The sequence below is a fragment of the Callithrix jacchus genome, chromosome 9, assembly GCF_049354715.1.
Source record: "Callithrix jacchus isolate 240 chromosome 9, calJac240_pri, whole genome shotgun sequence".
In the NCBI taxonomy this organism is placed as follows: domain Eukaryota; kingdom Metazoa; phylum Chordata; class Mammalia; order Primates; family Cebidae; genus Callithrix; species Callithrix jacchus.
Genome location: NC_133510.1, coordinates 44,323,206 through 44,349,393, shown reverse-complemented (window position 1 = coordinate 44,349,393; position 26,188 = coordinate 44,323,206). Strand labels below are relative to the sequence as shown.

General features: G+C 36.7%; 1 protein-coding gene and 1 pseudogene across 2 annotated transcripts in view; both read right to left on the bottom strand.

The window, feature by feature from the left end:
* Positions 1-1,844: 1,844 nt before the first annotated feature.
* INTS13 (integrator complex subunit 13) overlaps positions 1,845-26,188 on the bottom strand; it is a 36,066-nt gene continuing 11,722 nt past the window's right edge. Inside the window, exons 6-17 of one of the 2 annotated variants that reach the window (XM_035256006.3) lie at positions 25,903-25,993; positions 22,622-22,750; positions 20,574-20,658; positions 15,892-15,981; positions 15,604-15,711; positions 13,947-14,125; positions 12,371-12,541; positions 11,936-12,090; positions 11,416-11,646; positions 9,155-9,294; positions 4,602-4,737; positions 1,845-3,542 (exon numbers count right to left, since the gene is read on the bottom strand). In XM_035256006.3, the coding sequence (XP_035111897.1) occupies positions 3,503-3,542; positions 4,602-4,737; positions 9,155-9,294; positions 11,416-11,646; positions 11,936-12,090; positions 12,371-12,541; positions 13,947-14,125; positions 15,604-15,711; positions 15,892-15,981; positions 20,574-20,658; positions 22,622-22,750; positions 25,903-25,993 (1,555 nt within the window). In that variant the 3' untranslated portion in view covers positions 1,845-3,502. The remainder of the gene's footprint in view (positions 3,543-4,601; positions 4,738-9,154; positions 9,295-11,415; positions 11,647-11,935; positions 12,091-12,370; positions 12,542-13,946; positions 14,126-15,603; positions 15,712-15,891; positions 15,982-20,573; positions 20,659-22,621; positions 22,751-25,902; positions 25,994-26,188) is intronic. The other variant, XM_035256007.3, reaches the window with a different exon arrangement.
* LOC118144168 (keratin, type I cytoskeletal 18 pseudogene) lies at positions 23,847-25,402 on the bottom strand (annotated as a pseudogene).

Genomic DNA, 26,188 nt, shown 5'->3' with positions numbered 1-26,188 from the left:
TCTTTGAAGATGGGTTGTGAAGGAAAGAACTCCGGATCAAGAAATAAACCAGGGACACCAACTGAACAAAATGGACAGCACAAGATGAAAACTGGATAATAAGAATAAGACATAAAAGGGCAGGGCAAGATGTCTGAATAGGAACAGCTCTGGTATGCAGCTCCCAATGAGAACAACACAGGTGGATGTTTTCTGGATTTCCAACTGAGGTACCCAGTTCATCTCACTGGGACTGGTTAAACGGTGGGTGCAGCCCACAAAGGGCGAGGTGAAGCAGGGTGCGGCATCACCTCACCCGGGAAGTGTGAAAGGTCAGGGAACTCCCTCCCCTAGCCAAGGGCAGCTGTGAGGAACCCTGCTGGTGAGGGACGATGACATGATTGTATATTTAAAAGACCCTGTAGTCTGAGTCCAGAATCTCCTTAAACTGGTAAGCAACTTCAGCAAAGTTTCAGGATGAAAAAAAAAATGTGCAAAAATCACAAGCATTCCTATGCACCAATAATAGACAAACAGAGCCAAATCATGAGTGAACTCTGATTTACAATTGCTACAAAGAGAATAAAATACCTAGGAATACAACTTACAAGGGATGTGAAAGACCTCTTCAAGAACTACAGCAAACCACTTCTCAAGAAAGTAAGAGAGGACACAAACAAATGGAAAAACTTTTCATGTTCATGGATAGAAGAACATTGTGAAAACACCATACTGCCCAAAGTAATTTATAGATTCAATGCTATTCCCGTCAAGCTACCATTGAGTTTCCTCACAGAATTAGAAAAAATGACTTTAAATTTCATATGAAACCAAGAAAGTCCATATAGCCAAGACACTCCTAAGCAAAAAGAACAAAGCTGGAAGCATCATGCTACCTGACTTCAAACTATACTACAAGGCTACAGTAATAAAAACAGCATGGTACTGGTACCAAAACAGATATATAGATTAATGGAACAGAACAGAGCCTCATTAATGACACCACACATCTATAACCACCTGATCTTTGGCAAACACAAGCAATGGGGAAAGGATTCCCTATTTAATTAATGGTGTTGGGAAAATTGTCTAGCCATATGCAGCAAACTGAAACTGGACCCCTTCCTTACACCTTATACAAAAATTAACTTGAGATGAATTAAAGACTTAAATGTAAGACCTAAAAATATAAAAACCCTAGAATAAAACCTAGGCAAGACCATTCAGGACATAGGCATGGGCAAAGCCTTCATGACTCAAACACCAATGGCAACAAAAGCCAAAATCAACACACAGGATCTAATTAAAAAGCTTCTGCACAGCAAAAGGAACTATCATCAGAGTGAACAGGCAACCCAACCCACAGAATAGGAGAAAATGTTTGCAATCTATCCATCTGACAAAGGCCTAATATACAGAATGTACAAGGAACTTAAACAAATTTACAAGAAAAAAACAACACTATCAAAAAGTAGGTGAAGGATATGAACAGACACTTCTCAAAAGAAGACTTTTATGTGGCCAACAAACATATGAGAAAAAGGTCATCAACACTGGTCATTAGAGAAATGCAAATCAAAACCACAATAAAATACCATCTCACGCCAGTGAGAACGGTGATCATTAAACTCCATCTCATGCCAGTTCGAATGGCAATGATTAAAAAGTCAGGAATCAACTGATGCGGAGAGGATGTGGAGAAATAGGAAAGCTTTTACACTGTTGGTGGGAGTGTAAATTAGTTCAACCATTGTGGAAGACAGTGTGATAATGCCTCAAGGATCTAGAACTAAAAATACTATTTAACCCAGCAATCCCATTACTGGGTATATACCCAAAGGATTACAAATCATTCTACTATAAAGTCACATGCACATGTATGTTTATTACAGCACTATTCACAACAGCAAAAACTTGGAACCAACCCAAATGCTCATCAATGTTAGACTGGATAAAGAAATGTGGCATATATACACCATGAAATACTATGCAGCCATAAAAAAGAATGAGTTAATGTCTTTGCAGGGACATGAATGAAGCTGGAAACCATCATTCCCTGCAAACTAGCACAGGAACAGAAAACCAAACACCACGTTTTCACTCATAATTGGGAACTGAACAATGAGAACACATGGACACAGTGAGGGGAACATCACACAGTGGGGCCTGTCAGAGAGTTAGGGGTTAGAGGAGGGATAACATTAGGAGAAATACCTAATGTAGATGATGAGTGGATGCATGCAGCAAACCATCATGGCACATGTATACCTATGTAACAATCCTGCACATTCTGCATATGTACCCCAGAACTTAAAGAATAATAAAATAAATAAAAGGTCAGAGCCCATTCAAAAGTAAATATGATTGGGTTATAGTTCCTTCAACCCTGCAAGTCTAAGATGCTAATTAGGCCTGGCCCCGCCTGTGTATAGTTTGTGTTGGTCTAAACACAGTGGAAAGGAATAAAAGTAGTTCTAGTTTATGGAAGAGGGCTAAGAATGGGACAGGAGTTGATAAAAGGGAGCAATGTCAATTTCACCAGGCTGATCTGAAAGGTTGCTGAACCCCTGTGTAAATACTAGTTGTTTTTTTTTTCAATAGAAAATATTGAATCTGTATAAAGAGCTTTTCCTTTCTCTAATAAACACTCAAGGAAAAAAATGGCAAATGAAGAATTGGTGTTTAACATTGAAATAACCTGTCTTTTGTAACATAAACTTCTAGATGAAGCAGCACAGGAAAAAGGTCCATGAAACATATAACATATAACCATGACATTTCTAAGAAATGAGACCAAGATTCTCTCCAGAGATAAAAATAACCTAGTAACTTTCCTTTCTTCTAAATCTGTGAAGTAATTTCCTTCATACTTCTCTTTAAATAAGAAAAGCAAATGAATGGAAAATACTTAGCAGAAAAATAAAAAGAATAAAACTACCCAATACTAGTAAATATAAAATTATACAACCTACCTGAAAACTCTACTTTTAAATGAATAACAACACATATGCAAAATAATTTAAAACAAAATAAAAACAATGTTCTTCTTCAGAAAAGCACAATATATGATGCAGCTTAATAGGCAAGATTTTTATATTAAGTATTGCAAATCTTACATAAACTCTCATCATAGTTTAAAAAATTCCTATAGGTTGTTTTTAGTTATTAAGCGAATAATACCTTTTTTCTAAAGTAATATTCCAATATTTTGCATTTCAAATATTTTAATAGTTTTATTTGGCAAAGAGAAGCCTAAGAATTTTTTTTTAAAAAATTTCCAAAGAGAACACCTTTTACCATAAAATAAACTTGTATAATTTGGGAGGACGAATCATCTTAAATGTATATTTTGGACTTACGTGCCAATTTTATAATTAGTACAAAAACAATAGCTGAAATATTTTAAAAATGTAAAAACCAGTCCAGGCAACATAACTATACAATCTTGCTGTAAAAGTACTTATATCAAATTCCACCCAAAATATTTTTTCAATATACTAAATTTAGTTCTTCAAGTCACTCTTCACTGCCGGCTGGCTTTTCCATTTTCTGTTGTCTCCATCCTGAAATAGGAGGGGAAAAAATGAGTTGATAAAATGAAACATTCATTAACCATCCACATTCTGTCTCCTTAATTATCTACCTTTCACATGAAAATTACATTGACAGAACAGAACATCAGCATTTTAGAAAAAGACTAAAGTTAGTGTTCCTCTAGGTAGGCCAACTTCCTCATTTTACAGAGAAAATTAAGGCCCTGAGACACTAAGTGACTTTCCCAAGGTTACATGTCAAAGGCCACTGTTTTTTGTTTGTTTACTATACCACACTCTCCCTTTCCAAGCAAAACTAAGGAAAAAAAATCTCTGTAATTTAGCCAAAAATTCATTTCCTTTTCCACTAAGAAATGTATTTCCATCAATACATTTTTAAAAGGATTTCTTCTAAAAAAAAAACACAAAATAATCAGATCTGAGATTTATTATAATCAATATTTTTAATATTATATTCCTTAATAGGAAAACATTTCCCTCTGTTTATCAGTATTATATCCTAAGTGCTACGATTTTTCTTTTTTTTTTTTTTTGAGACGGAGTTTCGCTCTTGGTACCCAGGCTGGAGTGCAATGGCGCGATCTCGGCTCACCACAACCTCCGCCTCCTGGGTTCAGGCAATTCTCCTGCCCAGCCTCCTGAGTAGCTGGGATTACAGGCACGCGCCACCATGCCCAGCTAATTTTTTTGTATTTTTAGTAGAGACGGGGTTTTACCATGTTGACCAGGATGGTCTCGATCTCTGACCTCATGATCCACCCGCCTCGGCCTCCCAAAGTGCTGGGATTACAGGCTTGAGCCACCGCGCCCGGCCTATGATTTTTCATAATGTTTACTAAGCATTGAAAAGAAATGCTCTAAGAAGTAAATACTGTCAGGGGTTCAACCAATATAATTAAGCCTTTACAAGCAAGAAACAAAGAGGTTAATTTTTTCTCCTTATGGGTGACATGCGTTAGTTCATAATATTAGTAATAAAAAATGCCTGATTATTACAAAAAAGTAGTGTTTGTTAAGGTACTATACAGGCAATTGACAAAACCAATTTTGACCATAAATAACACGAACCCATTTTCTTCTTTAAGATGTTGATATAATTCAGCTCTGTTATTAACAGAGTTCAAACGTCCAGCAAATTCCTGATGTTTCCTGGAATTGGCAGCATTGATTCTATTACTCCACAAGGATAATAAGGACACTGGCCCTGGTGTTATATTTAAAAGGAGAGAGAGAAAAAATAATTTATTACTTCCAAATTTACAAATTTAACAAACTTACCTTTAATTCTGTTATTCATTTTACACAATTAAGACAATCATTTTCTTATTCAAAAATGTATGTGTTTCAGGGTCCCTAAGAGCAACCACTAGCTCAGTGATTGATGGAAGGATTCAAATGACTAAATGTAAAGTTATACTCCTGGTTAAGAATGATTACAGCAATACAGTAAGGAGACATAGCCAGATCAGTGAGCAGATGAAACACATGAGGTGGAGACTGGCAGAATCCATTTGCAGGTTTCCCATGTTTGCTCTCTCCAGTGAGGGCTTATGCACAGTGCATACTACCTCCATGGGCAAAAATGCAGCCACATATGTGTAATATTTCTGCCAGGAAACCCTGTTTGAGTAGATTCCAGGGTTTTTACTAGGGCTGATCAGGTAGGTATTCTCTGCCTAACCATAACAACTGAAGTTCCAGACTTTCAGAAGGGAAGCAGGTGTTCAGTTCATTATCTAGGGAACATCTCAAAAGCCAAGTTCCCAGATGCCAGCCAAAGACCTAACCTGCAAGCAGGCTTTTCAAATTATAATAGTCTCAAGGCTGCTATGTTAACTCTTTCCTATACGATATGATAAGGCAAAATAATTAGAATAGCCAAAACAATTTCAAAAAAAGAATAGTTAGAAGATTCTTACTTCCTCATTAAAAGACTTAATTTGAAGTGACTGTGATAGAACTGGATTGGTGAAAGGATGACCACATAAACCAATAGAATATAAAAGAGAATCCGGAAGCAGACTCCCACATACACAGTTAACTAATTTCTGATAAAAGTACAACACTTCAATGAAGAAAAAATAGTTTTTTCAATAAATGCTGTTGGAATATTAGGACATTAAATGCAAAAAGTATTAATATTGATCTATACTTTATACCTTATAGAAAATAATAACTCAAAAATTGATCATGGCCTAAATGTAAAATCTAAAATTACAGAACTCTTAAAAGAACATCAGCCTTTGTGACCTTGGGTTAGATTTTGAACATGTAATACCTAAAGCATAATCATAAAAGCAAAAATGGATATATTTGACTTCATCAAAATAAAAAGCTTCTGTTGTGCAAAAGTCATTGTTAAGAGAAGAACAAGCCACAGAATGAGTGAAAACATTTGCAAATCAAATGTCCAACACAGAACCTGTATCCAGAATAAAGAACTCTCAAAATCCACTAATAAGAAAACAATCCAATTAAAAAATGTACAAAATATTTTAATGGACTTTTCACCCAAAAAGACAAATAGATAACAAATAAGCAAAGGAAAAGAATTTCATCATCATTAATCATGAGAGAAATGTAAATTAAAACACCAATGAAATACCACTACATACCTTATAGGATAAAAAGCAAAAACAAAAGTAACCTTGACAATAGCAAGTGGACAAGGATGCAGAACACCAAAACTCTCCTACACTGGTGGTGGGAATGCAAAATGGTGCCACCACTTTGAAAAAGGAAGTTGGCAGTTTCTTATAAAATTAGTCATTATAATATTATGTAAAAAAGCCAACCTCAAAAGGTGACATGACATTTCCTTTCATTTATAAGACATTCTGAAAAATTATAGGGAGCACAATTATAGGAAGATAAAACATACAAATAGTTACCAGGGATTGGGTAGAAGGAGTGAAAGATGAGTCAATACACAGAAATCTTTTGGGGTGATAAACTGTTGTGTTCCCTGATTCTGGGGGTGGTATGCATTGTCTAAACTCACAGAACTGCACATCAAAAAGAGCTAACATTATCGTATATAAATTTTTTAAACTCTTATTTGTCTTATTATAAAATACATGTTCATGAGGACAAATTTAGAAAACAATAAAGGAAGAAATAAAATCATCCTAATGCCACTGCTCTAACAACTATAAAAATTTTAGTTCTTTTTTCAATGCCAATCTATATCCACAAAATGTTATTTCAGTTTTTCTGTTACTGCATCATACACAGGGCTGAATAGATGTCTGCCAAATCTAGACAGCACATTTGAAACAGCCCAACCTTAAGTGCAGTGTATACAGAAGGCACAAAATTCACTTTGGGGAGGTCTAGAAAGTCATTTTCCAAAGCAGATAAAACTGAGGTATAATAAAAGGTCCAGATAAATTGCTGATCAGAAGAGACATGCAATTTAGGTTATGAAATAGAATGAAAGAAGAAACGAACATTTTTCAAATTATCAGCTTCAAATAGAAAGTTACAAGGAAAGGCAGTAATGTGCAATCAAGTTGCTTCTCATATGGGCTATTCCATATAGTATTTCTAGAGTGAAAAGCATCAGGGATCCATTTAATTTAATGATAGCTGATATGTCATCCAAATGACAAGTTAGTGTATGGGTGTATGAAAACTTAAAATTGAGATCACAATACCTATGTTTATGTAGCCTGCTTTAAAAAAACTTACTCATTTACACATTCATTCAATAATTATTCTTGGGTTATATAAATACCACCCCATAGGGGCCAGGTGTGGTGGCTCACGCCTATAATCCCACCACTTTGGGAGGCCAAGGCAGGCGAATCACCCACCTGACGTCAGGAGTTTGAGACCAGTCTGACCAACATGGTGAAACCCTGTCTCTACGTGGTGAAACTCTATCAATATAAAAATTAGCTGGACATGCACAGGGGCCTGTAATCCCAGCTACTCGAAAGGCTGAGGCAGAATCACTGGAACTCAGGAGACAGAGGTTGCAGTGAGCTGAGATTGTGCCATTGCACTCCACCCTGGGCAACAAGAGTAGACCCTGTCTCAATAAATAAATAAATAAATAACGCCCTATGGACACACCATTATTCAGTTATTTTCTTACTAATATGACTTTTAGTTGCCTGCAATTTTTGCCAGTATAAATAGTACTCTTTTTTTTTCTTTTTTGAGACATAGTCTCACTCTGTCGCGCAGGTTGGAGTGCAATGGCAAGATCTTGGCTCACTGCAATCTTTACCTCAGTAATACTCCTTAGAGTTCTATTTGCCAAGCAATGCTGAAACATTGTTTAGAGTAGACCTAAATTTCTCATCATAATGAACAGTGGTATATTTTGTCATGTGAGAAATAATTTATCAACAAACATCTATTTAAATCCTATTATTTTCTGGGTCCTCTAACAAATGCCTGAAAGGCAAATGTAATAAGATCACCCGAAGCGTGATCTCTGGCTTCAAAGAAACTAGTGAACTGAAGAATATAACATGTACCACTATATATGTATATATATACTATAACAAGTATATAAAAAGCAAACAAGCCTACCTTCTCCCTAGGATGAGCTGCCAATAATCATAAGCTGGACCTACTGCCTTAGGAGAGGCATAGTGGCAGACATAGTCTGATGATGGCACATCATTTCCCTTGTAACCCAAGAAGACTAAATCTAGTTTGCCTTCAAGATAACTAAGGCCTAGAATGATTTCAGGAGCTGCCAAATTCAAATCATATTCTTGGTGCCTAGAATTCCTTCAAGAAGAAACTAAACTTTTTAGCCTATAAGTAAGAGATTAAGAGGCTTTACAGTGAAAATATTGTTAATAATAACACCTACACTGAAACTCATTCAAACACATTTTAATATATCAATAAATGAGTGATATTACATTATTTCCTAAGTTTAATAAGAGTTTAGGGTCAAAGAGTTTGTATTCAATAACCCAGCTGTTAGTATAGTATCAGGAACATAAACAGATTCAAATTTTTACATATTTAAAATTTCTTAAAACACAAACTTTATATGCTTATTTTCCAAAGGCTTCATTAATGGAAGTATGACGCTACTTGTTTTTGTTTTTAACACTGACAAATATATTTACTGCCTACATTCTCTAAGGCTGTGATATGGTTTGGCTGTGTCCCCACCCAAATCTCATCTTGAATTGTTCCCACAATCCCCACGTGTCGTGGGAGGGACCCAATGGGAGGTAACTGAATCATGGGGGCCGTTACTTCCACGCTGTTCTTGTGATACTCTGTGAGTTCTCATGAGATCTGATGGTTTAATATCCTTTGCTCTGCACTTCTCCTTGCTGCTGCCATGTGAAGAAGGACATGTTTGCTTCCCCTTCTGCCATGACTGTAAGTTACCAGAGGCCTCCCACCCATCCTGGAACTGTGAGTCAATTAAACCTCTTTCCTTTATAAATTACCCACCTGGGTATGTCTTTATTAGCAGTGTGAAAAGGGACTAATACAGACTGTAAACAGAGAATCTCCTAAACAACATCCATGAATACTTAAGAACTCTTCCTCACATAAACAACGATATTACATAACACTGTATAAAACAGAGCTTCATTGGAAAACTTTTTATAAACCTAGTTACCACAGCTGTACCTTACCTTTGGATTTTTCCACATGTGGAGTTTCATCCATTTCAACAAGGGGTTTTTTGTTTGGAGGTTCTGGGGAATCAGGCGAATCTTTTATAATCTCAGCTTCTGCCAATTCTTCTTTTCCACGCTCTAAGATTCCTTTTAATCTTTTAGAGGGACAAATAATGAAAATGTAAAGTTTAAATTTTTAGAAGTCTAAATAATTAAGCTACCTTTGCATATTAACCTTTATAAAAGATGGCTAATCTCACAAAATATAAACCTAGGGACTAATCAAAAACTTCAATCTAAAACCAGGTCTCAGAAATTAATGAATTAAATATAAGTTTCCCTTTTCCTTCATAATAATCATGCAATAATTAAGGAATCAGTCAGCTGTTAAATATTAAAAAATAGAAGAATACTTAAGAAATTAAAATTTAAAAGGTAAGAAATGATGTGATCTTCAGAAGAAACTGCACAATTTTTATTTTTAAAGATACGGACAAAATAATATTGTATTTCAAATTAAAAATAAGATTAATAAATGTATTTCCATTTATTCTCTTGTCTATATATTGTGCAAATGTATTTATGTTCTTCAAATTAGAAACTTAACTCCAAGCTTGTACTGAGTTTCATCAGAGAACAAAAAAACTTGCAAAATATACAAGAGTGTACTCGAAGCTCAATAGGATCTGAATGATAATACTTTTTCCCTTTGACAGTGAGCCAGTTTTGTTTCAGAAGCTCAGCAGCCCTAACAAAAACATGAGCTTCTAAAGTCAGAGAATAAAGGTATTCTATTATTAATGAATAAAATTACAGGATTTCCAGAATTAGCTTGAAAATATTCCTATGGGGGTAGTGGTGAAGGTAGTGGATGGAGATATATATGAAATGAGATGTGCCATGAATTGTTAATCATTGAAGGTAGATGATGAGTGACTATCTGTTCTATTGCTACATATATTTGAAATTTTCCATAATAAAAAGATCTATTTTAGGCCAGTCACAGTGGCTCATGGCTGTAATCCTAAGCACTTTGGGAGGCCAAGAAGGGTGGATCACCTGAGGTCAGGAGATAGAGACCAGCCTGTGCAACATGGTGAAACTCCATCTCTCCTAAAAATACAAAAAATTAGCCAGGCATGTTGGTGCATATCTATAATCCCAGCTACCTGAGAGGCTGAGGCATGAGAATCACTTGAACCCAGGAGGCAGAGGCATAATAAAAAATTTTTACAACAAAATAAAATTTTTATGATAAAAAAATTTTTTTTTTTTTTGAGACAGAGTCTCACTCTGTCACCAGGTGCCAGGCTGCAGTGCAGTGGCACGATCTTGGCTCACTGAAACCTCCGCCTCCTGGGTTCAAGCAATTCTCCTGCCTCAGCCTCCTGAGTAGCTGGGACTACAGGCACACGTCACCACGCCCAGCTAATTTTTTTATTTTTAGTAGAGACGGGGTTTCACCATGTTGGCCAGGATGGTCTCGATCTCTTGACCTCGTGACCTGCTGAGAGAACAGAAGAGCATACAGTCCATTCTTTCACACTTTGCTGCAATCACATTTTTGTTTGAGACAGAGTCTTACTCTGTTGCCCAGGCTGGAGTACAGTGGAGCAATCTCGGTTCATAGCAACCTCTGCCTCCTGGGTAAGCGATTCTTGTGCCTCAGCCACCTGAGTAGCTGAGATTACAGGCATGCACCCCCATACCCAGCCAATTTTTGTATTTTTTTAAGTAGAGACAGGTTTTTGCCATGTTGGCTAGGCTGGTCTCAAACTCCTGGCCTAAGTGATCCACCTGCCTCAGCCTCCCAAAGTGCTGGGATTACAGGTGGAAGCCATTGTACTGGCCTGCAATCACTAACTTGTCTGTTGCTACCATCATACTGCATGTTCTTCCAAGGTAGGGATATCTTGTGCCAAATGTCTGGCACATCATAAACATTCAATAAATATTTAGTGAACAGAGGAATAAAATTATGTCTTTGAAATTCCCAACACATAAAGCACATACTGATACCAAACATCATGCTTTATGATTTTCAGAAGTTATTCAGGAAAAACTAACACAAACTTTGCTCCTAACAGTAAAAATTCATACTTTTTACACCTAAGAAACATCTAGATTTTAAGAAAGATAAAATTACAGTAATGAAAATGAATAAGCTTGTATTAAATGAACTACTATTACATCAGGTTTGAATGTTTGAAAGTGCTATGTGCGGAATGTAATATATCAAAAGGCACCATGGTTCCATATCAATGCCAAGAAGTCACCTTTCTGAGTCTTGCCAAGATTTTTCCTGTTCATAATCTTTCACTGCTTTCTCTGACTTGTCCTCTTTGTCTTCCCTCTTTCTTCCTCGTTTCTTTCGTTCTTCTTCTTCTGGGGGTTTGCTCCTGCATGCCATCAGACATTCCAAGACTCTTTGATGTTTCTCCGAGTTGTTGATATGGGCTCTGACAAGGGTTTCTAATTCATTCCACATGATACGGTATTGTTCATCTCTGCAGTAAAGATTTGGAAATACTCTTTAAATAATACTGAAGTGTCACTTGCTACTGGTAAAGTAAAAACAAATAATGAAATGTGGACTTCTTTCCTCTTACTTAGTAGTTAATAGTGAGATTCTAAGCTATAATATATCCACTCCTATAATTCTGCATTATTTTATCTCAAACATATATATGTATAATACATGTCCTGAAGTATAATTTACATATGAAGTAAGTTATTCTAAGAAACAACATATATCAAGTAAATGTGATCTATATGGAAAGTAAAAAAAATATATACCTTTTAGGGCCTTTTCCTCTTGTACCAACTGTGGAAATAGGTAGAGGATCATTTTTTCTTTCCATATCAACTAAGTTGTATATTGTTTTTTGACAGTTTAACACATCTTCTTCTGTCAGAGATTCTTTCACAATAACACTGGCTAATGGAACTACCTGTTACATTTTTTTTAAAAAGAAAAAAGAAAATCTGTCTTGAAAAATAAATATCAAAACATCTGGCAGAACTTGATTTTAAAATGGATTTTAAAGATTATCATGGTGAAGAAATCCATAACTATCACTTTAATTTTTAATCATTAATTATTTAACTTTAGCAAGCTCATATATCTCATTTTTTGTTTAAGAAATGGTATAAATTACAAATTTTCTTATTTTTTTCTATAAAGAATATATAACTAGTCTAGAAGAAAAGTTGAAACTACTTAACACTTACCGCTTGCATGTTAAAAATGGTGGTTTGTGAAATGATCATAGGCCAGTAACGGGTGTGTTTTTCTAACTGATCTTTTGCTCGTTCCAAAGGGACCTCAAGACTTCCATCGATTTTGTATCTGGGGTCTAGAAAAGGAGTTAATCTGTTTTCCCTCATAAATTCACCAAAATCCTAATGATAACCAAATAAGATAAAATTAGAAACTCTGTCTAATGTTTCGGTATGGATTACATGTACTAGTCTTGTTTCCCTGATGTCTTCTGTCCTGTGATGTGCAACAAAATATTTTCTCTAACAGTGTCCCTCAACTCCACTACTTTTTCATCCTTTCTGAACTTGAAACCTATCAGCCTTTATGAAATGAAAATGAAGAAAGCCTCAAACATAAATGCATTCATGGTATGTTTCCCCCAACCTTTTTTAGCAATCAAGAAACAATTACTTTTTTCCCCTTCTGTAATTTAACTTTTCTATCACATAAAGATAAAAGAGTTAGTTAATCACATTAGAAGACCCACTTGCATATTTAAAAACTACCTTGAGGCTGAGCAAGGTGGCTCACACCTGTAATGTCAGCACTCTGGGAGGCCGAAAGGAGTGGATCACCTGAGGTGAAGAGTTCAAGACCAGCCTGGCCAACATACTGAAACCCCATCTCTACTAAAAATACAAAAATTAGCTGGGTGTGGTGGCAGGTGCCTGTAATCCCAGCTACTCAGGAAACTGAGGTAGGAGAATTGCTTGAAGCCAGGAGGTTGCAGTGAGCCAAGATTGTGCCATTGCACTCTAACCTGGGCAACAAGACCAAAACTCCTTCTCAAAAAAACTACCTTGACATAACATAAACATGTTAACAATGGTTATCTTTGAATGATGAAGCTATAGGTAATTTACAAATGTGGGTGTTTTTTAAAGATATATATATTCTCTAACTTTTCTACAATAAATACTAATTAGGCTTCTCTTTATTTAAAAATTATGTTTTAAAAAAAATCCTAATTAAAAACAGTTACAGTATATAATACTTTGTGGTTTACAAAGCATATTCATATACATAAATTACACTTAGTTTTTTACAACCACCTCTAGAAGTATACAGCTATGAAATACCAGATAGGAAAGAGAGGAGGGAGAATGAAAAATCAAAATTAGAAAAACAGAATTTCTAACAAAAATGGACACAATTTCCTTTTATGTTCCACCCAATAATACAAAAGTTTATGTTATTTCAAAGTAGCAGCAATCCAAATATTCCAGGTTTCTGGTTGCCATTTAAATTATCAGAAATTGAGTTCCACCTAAAATATTAGTTCAAATCAATTTATTCTTTCCTACAATTCCAGTATATCATTGCAATTCAGATACTTCTCAGTATACACTGAATACATAATAAGATCACACAATGATAAATAGAACTTTTAAGCAAATATTGCAGGAAATTCACCTAATTAAAATAATAATAAAATTCTTCCAAATCTCTTTTTTCACAGATCATAGCATTTAACGAACACTAGATAAATACTTGCTGAATGATGATAGATTCAAAATATAAAATTTATAGATATTAGAGTCTTACTGTAATCCGGTAGTCTGTAACTCTTCCTCCACAACCTTCACTAATTGAAGGTGGATCTTCTAGAATGGATCGAGAACTGCTAAGGACGTGCAAAAAAATCTCTCCTCCATGGCTACTAAGCATATGACTAATGACTTTAGAACCTGATTTTCGTGGCTGTTCCAACAAAACAGAACGACCTGTCAAAAGCAAGATTACACTATCAGTAATGAAACTCAAATGGGCTCTCATTTATTTCCTTAAGATTTATGTCCAGATTTTTTCATTTTATTTATTGATCCTCTTTTTTTTTTTTTTTTTTTTTTGAGACAGAGTATCACTCTGTCGCCCAGGCTGGAGTGCAGTGGCGCGATGTTGGCTGACTGCAACCTCATCTCCCGGGTTCAAGTAATTCTCCTGCCTCAGCCTCCCGAGTAGCTGGGACTACAGGCGAATGCCACCACACCCAGCTAATTTTTTGTATTTTCAGTAGAGACTGGGTTTCACTATGTTAGCCAGGATGGTCTCGATCTCCTGATCTCGTGATCTGCCTGTCTTGGCCTCCCAAAGTGCTGGGATTACAGGCATGAGCCACCGTGCCTGGCCTGATCCCATATTTTAACCAGCATTGCTAATTTAGTGTATCTACTCTTCCATACATAAAAATCTGAATTCTAGCCTTAGCTTTATCTTAGTTACAACAAGATTACATAGTTATACAGTTTCCCAAAACAACTATAGTAGTCTCTGATATAATATGTTTGGATATATGATTCATCCAATTACATGTACATATTGAACTTTTCTCCTGGACATCAAGAAGAAAAGTGAGACAACTGCTCCATAATCCTCAGGCTATTAACACTACAGAACATTTGGGGAGAAGGCACAGTCTCAGTTCACTTAACAGTTTCTCATCTGCGCTGTAATCATAACTACTTTCTATTCTATGTGTCCAAATGTTAATCCGAATTTGGCCTAGTCTGATAATCAAATTGTGCTTAACTAACAATGACATAAGCTTATGATAAAGACACACTGACTCTTTAGATCACTAGTTCCAAAGCCTGAGATGATCATAAGAATTACCAGAGAAGCGTTTAATTTGGAATCCAATAATTCAGACTTTAAAAAAATATTCACACAATGAAACAACAGATTTAACGTCACAGGTAAGAATCATATAGTATAATATTTAAAATGTAGTATTTACTTATAATAAAGGTATAGTGTTCAAAGATAAGTAAGCCCACATTTGCTTTGATTTAAAATTCAATGGGCCAAAGTAAATGATCTATGTTATTCTAGCTTCCATTTTATTTTTTAAATTTATTTTCTAATTCTAGCTCTAAAACAAATCAATTTAGACTGTAAAGGTCAAATTTTTTAAATAAAAATACTCACAATTTTATTAAATAAAACTTGCTTAGATATAATAACCTGAAAGTCAAACCTAAAGTCATCTTTTAAATGTTAGTAAAACTGTTAAAGGTTATTTCCAATTACATAAGTTTAAAATGGTTTTGGCAAATAAATGACAAAGCTATAGTGATGAAAATAGCTTTCCAGAGTTCATATTCTTATGAATAATTTCACTCAAATAATAATTTAATAATAATATAAATAATTCAAATAATAATATAATTTCAGTCAAAAACCATTAAATGGGGAAAGTTACCATTTAGAAGAAAATTAGTAAGGCAGGAGGAAGGTCTACTATTTACATCTACAGGTGAAATCCGATAAGCTCCAGTACAATAGTGTAATTCTGAAATAGAAGAAAACACTGATTTGAAAGAATATAAAGAAATATTCCCACGATTAAAAGAAAAAAAAAACTTGTTCACTGAGTTCATTGAGCCCTGAAACAATGAAAAATAAAAATCCAAAATGAAATAATTGTTCCCCATATAATACCTTAACAACCTTTTGATTTAGTCTTTTTCAGTTATTGTTAAATACCTACCAATGTTATTCGTCCTTGGTGTACACCACTTTAACGTTATTGTTTCTTTAAAAGGGCCTTCTCGACTGCCGCCACCTAGGTGCGAATCACCTTTAAAAATATGTCAGAGACATTACACATTGTATACATGTATGGAAACATAACACTGTATCCCATAAATATGTACTATTATGTGTTAATTTAAAAAATTATAAAAGCAAAACATAATACAGCAAACAGGGTATAGAGTAATGGGAACTCTGTACTGTCTTCACAATTTTTCTGTAAATCTGAAACGACTCTAAAATTAAAAATTCATTTAAAAACAACAATAAAAAAATGTCAGAGAAACACTAACATTATCAAATAGATCACAAGCTTCAAATTGTTCACCAAGATTTCCAAGTGAGTTTAAACTCTGTAAGAGAAAATATCTCTGAGACACTTAGCAGGTCCTCTGGACAAATACCAAATAGGGCATACATATTATCTATGATTAAAAAAAATAGCAATTTTCCTCCACAGTCGTCATTAATTAATCATTTAGGTCACTGTACTGAAAGTCAATAGCAAAAATTTTAAAAATTTCAAGCATCTACAACTCCTCCTTCCTATCCACACAATTAAATGATAAAATGACATGGTTAAGTACTCAGACAAAGCTTAAGGAATCTAAAATGCACAACTAATACTGAATTCTAATAAGCTTAATTAGAAGAAACATAAACCAAGGGATCTGGAGAGTAGATACATAAGGAAATATTAATCTAATAATAATGAACAAATGTACAACCATAAAGTTGACAAGGCTTTGAAGGAAATATATACAGAGCTATTGTTGCTGAAAATACGGTTGCTAGGTCCAAGGACGGCCCTGAGAAGGGCGTTTCTCTGTGCCCTGCTTGGTCTCCGGGCTTAGGTTCTTGACTTCCTTTGCTCAAAAAATTGAACAGAGAGCCTTAACCCCACGGTGAGTGTTACAGCTCCAAACAAGAGTTCGCCGACTGTGAGAGAGAGCAGCAATGCAGTTTATTGAGCAGGCGAAGATGAAGCTTCCACAGTATCGGAGGGGGCCCAAGAGGGTTCCCGCTGTTGGTCAGGGCTGCTTGGACTTATATCCCCAAGGAATTTTGAGTTGCTAAGTGTTTGCCCCTTTGTCCTGTGTGGGAAGAGGGCTTGTGACCATGAGTAATCTAATTTCTCCTATTGAGTTGCCGGGTATTTGCCCCCAGTCCTGTGGGGGGAGAGGGCTTGTGACCCATAAGTCACCTAATTTTCTCTTTATGGTGGTAGTTTTGTTTCCTAGTTTCTACTGAACTTGCAAGCAGTATCGAAATGTGGCTGAACAGCTAACTGACACTTTAAACATAGCCTCCTGAGATGGCTGAAGAACCCATGTTGAACTTTTACCATGCTAGGGTTTCCAAAAAGTTCCCCATTAACCCAGAAGGTTTTATTCCCTCACTATGAGTGCCTATAGAGGGAGATTTGTCCTATTCCAAGACACCAGGGGAAGTTCTTGAGAAGTGAAGATTAGTCTGAGTTATAAGGAGATGAGTAGAAATTAACTAAAGAAATGGAACAGTGCCTCACATCTGCAATCCCAGCACTTTGTGAGTCTGAGGTAGGAGGATTGCTAGGGGTCAGGAAACCAGCCTGGGCAACATTGTGGGACCTTATCTCTACGGAAAAAATACAAAAATTAGCCAGGAGTGGTGGTGTGCACCTGCAGTCTCTGCTACTCAGGAGGCTGAGGTGGAAGGACTGCTTGTAGCCCAAGAGGTTAACACAGTGAGCTATGATCACACTACTGTACTCCAGTCGGAGCAAGAGAGTAAGACTCTGTGTCAAATTAAAAAAAAAAAAAAAGGAAGAAATAGAGGAAAGACTATTCAGGCAAAAGGAACAGTGGATACCAAGATACTGTGGCAAGAGGAAGCATGAAAAATATTAGGTCTGTGTGGCTGAAACAGAGATGAGAAGTAGGTTTTGAGACAAGAATAAAAAAAAAGGGAGGGACCCAGACAACGAAGGGCCTTGTAAGACATTTAAACAACTCTGTCTTTTCCTAAGGGCAACAGAAAAGCATGGGCAGGGGGCAGATTTAAGATCATGAGATCATCAGAATTACCATTCTGAAAGTTACTGTAGCTAGAGGGTAAAGAGCACATAAGGACACACCATTTAGGAGGCTACTGTGGGATACTAGGTAAGAAAATAACAGGTGAGATTAGGAAAATGTTAATGGTAGCTGAGAGGGAGATTTTGATGTACTTGAGAAATACTTAACAGATGAAATCAAGAAAACTTGATGATGGATTAGATGTCTCAAAAATGACTGAGGTTTCTGCCTTACATAAATGGAGAGACGACAGGGCCATTCACTGAAAAAGGAAACAGACTAGTTCAGGTGGCAAAGCTCCTAAGCTGTTTTGGGCATGTTGGGGTGTAGGTGTCTGAGACATCTAAGAGATACAATTAGGCAGTAGAATATAAAGATCTGGAACTTATGGAAGATATCTGGGCTAAAGTATAAGCCTACTCACCAATACCCAGCTGCACTGTTACCACCTCAGTAACAGTGGTAGCCTGCCTAACTTACTGGCACAACCACAGGCAGCCTCCTCTGTGCTCCCTTAGTACTCTGCTCCTACTGTTAAAATAACATTTGACACATGGTGCCCACATGTAATGCATATAACTACAGGCCAAGTCAACAACTATTTTAGAAAACTATTTTGTGTTACAAAGGATATTTTTGACATTTTTGTAATTTTTTAAAATAACATCTTAAAAACTGGCATCACATCACAGGTTCGTAGCAACTTCCATGTCATATATTTTCAAAAACATGTTCTCTACATTCCTTTGTTAAACATTTATATATCCCTTTATAATAACGGTTTTTTTCATGTTAGCAACTCATTAGGTTAATTCTAAGCTTCCTCAGACATGTAACAAATGTCACAATTGGCACATGATTATGCTTCAGAAGATGCATACAGCATCATCAAAGTTAACCTTTTCTCTGGCGGCATCAATTTACTAGAAAACATTCTAAAGAATTTAACCAAATGTCAAAGCATAAAGCCTTTTAAAATGACCTTCAAGTCTTAAAATTTTCATTGTATTTTAGGATTGAAAGGAATATTACAGCTCATCTAATCCCCCATCTTTAATTCATAAGCACAGAAACATACGTCTAGAAATATATGGGACTTGCCAGTTGGTGGCAAAGCTTTACCTAAAACTTATCTCCTAACTCCAGAGTCTTGTCCCCTAAACCAAGCAAATACGGTTGCAGAAATCACAGTTTGGGAGATGAGATCTATGGACTAAAATAATTTTTAGAGAAAAAAACTAATTTAAATTTCAAAATTTAATTTCTAGGCCAAGTTGAAAGTCTATCACTCTTTTGAGTTTGCTCCTATTCTTTTCCCTTTCTCAAGGTTGTTTGCACGCAAAAGAAACTGTCATAAGTTTTGAGAAAGACATGGCTGTCTTTCTCAGTATTTGTTCTATTAGCTCAGTCTTTTCCAAAGTAAATCCTACAGGACACTAGTTCCATGGCCATTAACAGGCGATACGGACAGTTAAGTTGTACAGGGATGAACTAAAGTCAATCAGGTTTGTTTACTGAAGAACTTCTCAAAGCTATTTCAGTAGTCCTCCCACGTATCTGCTGTGTTGCTTTCCGTGGATTCAGTACCTGTGGTCAACTGCAGCCCCAATATATATATATATATATATTTTTTTTTTTTGAGATGGAGTCTTGCTCTGTTGCCCAGGCTGGGGCACAGTAGCATGATCTTGGCTCACTGCAACCTCGATCTCCCAGGTTCAAGAGATTCTCCTGCCTTAGCCTCACAAGTAGTTGGGACTATAGGTATGCACCACCATGCCCGGCCAATTTTTGTATTTTTAGAAGAGACAGGGCTTTGCCTTGTTGGCCAAGCTGGGCTCAAACTCCTGACCTCAAGTGATCGGCCCACCTTGGCCTCCCAAAGTGCTAGGATTACAGGTGTGAGCCATTGCACCTGGCCTGCAGCCCAAAAATATTAAATACAAAATTCCAAAAATAAACAATTCATAAGTTTTACACTGCATGCTGTTCTGAGTAGCATGATAAAGTCTCATCCTATAACACTCCGTCCTGCCTGGGAAGTGAATCATTCCTTTGTCCAACCTATCCATGCAATAAACACTACGAGCCTATTAGTAGCCCTCTTGGTTATCAGATACACTGTCGAGGGATCACAGTACTTTGTGTTCAAGGTCCGTAGTAGCCTAATACTATATCACAACACCTATATCATTCATCTCAGTTTATCTCATCATGTAGGTATTTCATCATCTCACATTATCCCAAAAAGAAAGATGAGTACAGTACAGTAAGATATCTTGAGAGAGAGGGAGAGCAAGAGACTATATTCACCTAACTTTTATTATAATATATTGTTATAATTTTCTATTTTATTATTATTGTTACTGATCTCCTGCTTTGCCCAACTGATAAATTAAACTTTATCATAGGTATGTATGTATAGGAAAAAAAACAGTATATACAGTTTGGGTTGAAGACCACCCAAGGTTTCAGGCATCCACTGGGGGTTTTGGAGTATCTTCCCTGAGGATATGGGAACTACTATAATATGCTTTCATGTGTTAGATCGTACAAAATAATACCTTCAAATGTCTCTTACCACTTTTCAGGAAATCTACATGTGCATCCTTGTGATGAAGTAGTTCCACATCATAATTGGCAGATGTGTTAGCATGCTGTTCTTCCTTGAAGTAAAATTTCAAACATTTAAGATAATTTGATTTTGCTTTCAAAATAATAAAATTAATTATTCATTTTGCTTTTTGTTTAAAATGAGGTCAAATACATTAAATAATAATTAGGTAAAATAACAGGACAATCTATTTAAAGATGCACATTTTCCATGCAACATAAACTCCATTAAAAAACTACTGGCTATATATAGGTAATAAAGCATTTAATGATTTTTTTTATATTATGTCAGAATTAACAAAGATGACCAATTCAGAAATTTTGAATTCATTTTTACTCCAAATGTGTTGTCTTGCCAATATTTTTAATATACAAATAAAATGTAGTTGAAACGATTTATATAAATTTAAAGTGAAATCATTGTTAAAAAGAGGAAATAGCATCTTTAAATACCTACAGTGAATTAGCAAATGCCAATTATATAAAATACAAACTAATAAACAAGTTTAGAAACTTGTTTTCAGTAACAGCAAATAGGAATTTCAACATTATTTTCCAAAAAACACAGATTGAAGAGTCACACCAGTAGCACACAAATATGATCAAATTTAACAGGCAAGCTATCAGATTATTTTTCTTATAACACATGACATTATGTATATTAAAGTGTACCTATTATGTTATTTACTTGTTAATTGCTTCTGCATCCAAAAGGTTCTACAGGGTATGCCTAAAATTTGTATTGAAAAATCAGCCAATGGCATTAAGAAATTAATAAAAAATTATATTTCTCATACAATTTATTGTTCATGATACAGTGGCAGAAAATAGAAACTGGACTGTAACAAAAATTTGAATTTTGATATAGTGGCTACTTTATGTTTGCAACATAATCAACACAATTAAATTCAATTTCACTCAGTACAAACTCATTTGAAGCTCATTATAGGCCAGGCACTGTGCTAGCCCTAAAACAACTTTGATAATATTAATATAATGAATAGGTAGCAACAGATTCCTTAAAAAAATCCACCAGTAAAATCACAGGGCACATATCTATGGTCTTTCACTTAGAAAGTAATAAACTAGTTTAAAACTATGAGCTATTTTCTCCTAGTTAGACCTATTAGCTATAAACTCCTTTATACTGGGTGGGCAACAACAAAAATATAGAGAATAAAAGATCCACTAGAATATGCAAAGTAAGCAAAATCTAATAACACAGCTGTCAGCAAAGAATCACAGAATAATAATTTAAAACAGAATATAAATTTTGATAAAAACAATAGGAGCACAATTTTTTTAAAAAAAAAAGCTCGGCCGGGCGCGGTGGCTCAAGCCTGTAATCCCAGCACTTTGGGAGGCCGAGGCGGGTGGATCACGAGGTAGACAGATTGAGACCATCCTGGTCAACATGGTGAAACCCCGTCTCTACTAAAAATACAAAAAATTAGCTGGGCATGGTGGCGCGTGCCTGTAGTCCCAGCTACTCGGGAGGCTGAGGCAGGAGAATTGCCTGAACCCAGGAGGCGGAGGTTGCGGTGAGCCGAGATCGTGCCATTGCACTCCAGCCTGGGTAACAAGAGCGAAACTCTGTCTCAAAAAAAAAAAAAAAAAAGCTCATATAACATGTTCTTATTAGAAAACAAAAATATAGCACTTTATTCTGTGATCCTTTCTGGTTGCTTTTTATTATTTACTGACCTGGTCAAAGACATTGCATGTGGGCTAGCAAAATAGAAAATATGATATAGGGAGAAAAAGGTAAAGGTTCAATTAAAATAAATAACACATGTCAAGCAATTATTTATTTTTTTATTTATATATTTTTTTATATTGAGATGGGATCTTACTATGTTGACCAGAGTGGTCTCAAACTCCTGGCCTCAAGTGATCCGCCCATCTCAGCCTCCCAAGGTGCTGGGATTACAGGCATGAGCCACTGCGCCCAGCCTCAAACAAATATTTAAAAAGCAAAGCAGGGCTTTCAAAACAGCAAGAAAAAGAACTGCCTACCTTCATTGGAATATTTGTAATAGTAGTTGAAGCCAAGTCAAAATGTTGCTGTACTAAAATATTCAATTTGGTAGCAAGATGCCGTCCTGCACGAACACTATGAACTTCACTGGTTAAAACTGGGGACAACTACAGAAACATATGCAAGAAAAACAAACCACAAAATATTAATTCATTGTAAATGAGTGCTAAATATTTTACTAAAAATCCATTAAAATTAAGTATTTTTAATTTTTTGAAGGTTGAAAAAAAGGATCCATAAATTAAATTTTAGCAATACATTTTCATGCATTCATTCATTCACTCACACATACGTATTAATCAGTTTGCTATATGCCAGAAACTGTGAGTTGATAGAACACAGCTGTGATAGACATAAACCCTGTCCTCCTGAAATTTAGAGTAGAATAGTCTGTTATTTAAATATACTTCTTTTTTTTTTGAGACAGTCTCCCTCTGTCACCAGGCGCCAGGTGCCAGGCTGGAGTGCAGTGGCATGATCTTGGCTCACTGCAACCTCTGCTTACTGGGTTCAAGCAATTCTCCTGCCTCAGTCTCCCAAGTAGCTGGGACTACAGGCATGCACCACTGCGCCCAGCTAATTTTTGTATTTTAGGAGACAGGGTTTCACTATGTTGGTCAGGATAGTCTCGATCTCTTGACCTCATGATCCGCCTGCCTCAGCCTCCCAAAGTGCTGGGATTACAGGCGTGAGCCACCGCACCAAGCTAAATATGCTTCTTTATAATTTTTACTTATTTTTATCGATATGCAAAATGGATTTGAAGTATACTATAGAAAAAATAGTTTATTTTGTCGGGAGGACAAACCCCTGCAGATAAAACTAAAAGAATGTGGAAATCACCACAAAAATTTCATTTTGTCACCAATAAATAAGGCAGCCAGAGTAGTATACAAGATAATACAAAATCTTACTTATTTGAGGGCAATAATATTTATTAGAAATAAATTTCTCATTATCATAAAACTAACATTGCCACATTATCAACAGAGGCAGAAAAAAGTTAATGAAAAAGAGGCTTACACTGGAACTACTTAAAAACACAATGATAGCAATAATGACTAAAAATACTACTTAACTACAAAAATTTACGAAATAAGGTAATATTTGTTCTTATTCAAACGTATTTAAAATGTAAAACCAAGGTTGGAAGATAAGATTTTTCCCTCTGAATGTGAAAAATTAATTTTTTATTGGAATATATTTTTGGTAAAAAATGTACTGCTTTTCTAGTAAGGAGAAAATATTTTTTTTTTTTTTTTGACCTCTGAACTTTTTATTGGCCTCCTGCTCCCCCAAGGGTCCCCTGCTTCTGCTGGCCTAACGTCTCAAAACTTTGGTGTCATTGGTCTCAGACACAACTTTGCCATCCACTATCTGGCGGGTGGTCGTCTTTTGGATGGTTTGCATGGAGTTGCTGCTGTTCAACGCATCACTAAGACTGAAGTCCTCGCCATCTTCCAGCAGGTGGCGATAGGTGGCGATCTCAGCCTCCAGCTTGACCTTGATGTTCAGCAGAGCCTCGTACTCCTGGGCCTGGCGCTGTCCCTCTGCCCGGGTCTGTGCTAGCTCTGACTCCAGGTGTAGCAGGATCCCTTTGAGCTGCTCCATCTGAAAGGTGTAGTGGGCCTCCCTCCCTCAGGCTGTTCTCCCAGCTGATCTTCGTATCTCTCATGGAGTCCAGGTCGATCTCCAAGGACTAGACTGTACATCTCAGCTCTGTGAGCATCATCTCAGCAGCTTCCACCTCAGTGGACTGTGTGGTGACTATTGTGGTACTCTCCTCAATCAGCTGAGTCCGGTACTTGTCTAGCTCCTCTCGGTTCTTCCGAGCCAGCCGTCATATTGAGCCCGGATTTCTGCCATGATCTTAGCGAGGTCCTGAGATTTGGGGGCATCTACCTCCACGGTCAACCCAGAGCTGGCAATCTGGGCTTGTAGACCATTTATTTCCTCTTCATCGTTCTTCTTCATGAAGGGCAGTTCCTCCTTGTGAGCATCGATCTCTGTCTCCAGCTGCAGCCGAGTGACATTGGTGTAATTGATGACCTTGCGGACACCATGGATGTCGCTCTCCAGACTGGCGCATGGCCAGCTCTGTCTCATGTTTGACTCTAAAGTCATCAGCAGCAAGACGAGCACTGTCAATCTGCAGAACGATGCGGGCATTGTTCACAGTATTTGAGAAGATCTGAGCCCTCAGGTCCTCAATGGTCTTGAAGTAATGGCCCCAGTCTCTGACCTAGGGTCCCTTCTTCTCCAGGTGCTCCTGGATTTTGCTCTCCAGCTTCCAGTTCTCGGTCTCCAGGCTCCTGACTCTGACCAGGTAGGAGGCCAGGTGGTCGTTTAGGATTTGCATGGTCTCCTTCTCGTTCTGGATGCCTCCCATTCCTGCCAGACCCCTGGCCATCCCCGCGGCCAGGCCCCTGACCCCATGACACTCCAGAAGCTGGTGGAGCGCGTCACAGAGACGTGGGAACCAGAGCCCCCGGCACCTGCACAGACGCTGGCCGCGCTGCTGACCGGCCAGGAGCCGTAGCTGGGCACCTGGACAAAGCCCACGGACTGGGGAGTTGGTAGAAAAGGAGGAGCGAGTGGTGAAGCTCATGCTGCCCAGGAAGGAGAGTGAGAGGACAGGGCTCAGGCTTTGCCAACGACCAGGAGAAAAGATTTTTATAGAATAAAAATAATCACTAAAGTAATTAAAATGTTAGGAACAATACAAACTATGTATCGTTTGTAACACATTTTGATAAACATCAAGAAGCAGGCAGAACAGAGAACACTTTAAAATCTACAATTATAAAGAACGAAACCACACCTGTAATCCCAGCACTTTGGGAGGCCGAGGCGGGTGGATCACAAGGTCAAGAGATCGAGACCATCCTGGTCAACATGGTGAAACACTGTCTCTACTAAAAATACAAAAAATTAGCTGGGCACGGTGGCGTGTGCCTGTAATCCCAGCTACTCGGGAGGCTGAGGCAGGAGAATTGCCTGAACCCAGGAGGCGGAAATTGCGGTGAGCCGAGACCATGCCATTGCACTCCAGCCTGGGTAACAAGAGCGAAACTCTGTCTCAAAAAAAAAAAAAGAACCAAACTAGATGTCTTGCCATAGAGATTTACTTTGAAAACTCAAAAAATATTTAAATATTTTCTTGGCAGAAAATATTGGCAATGGATCATTTTAATGATAACCCTTCTCAGTATTTATTATTAACCACAGTGATCTTTTCTTTCATTATTTCAACACTCACCTCTTTTTTAGGACGATCAGATACAAGGCTGTCTTCACCAACTGGGTAAGTATGGATCAAGACCAACTCACATTTTTGAATCTGCATGAGACTTAAAAAGAAACTTTTCACTTAAAATATAAGAATACATAGTATGTAAAGAACTCAGGCAGGTAAACTATTAAAACCTTAACATATTAAAACAGCATATTGCTATAATCAGATTATTACAGTTAACCCAAAAGCTGAATATTAGAAAGGCAGTGTATGTAATTGCTATATCCATATGAACTCTTAATGAGTATAC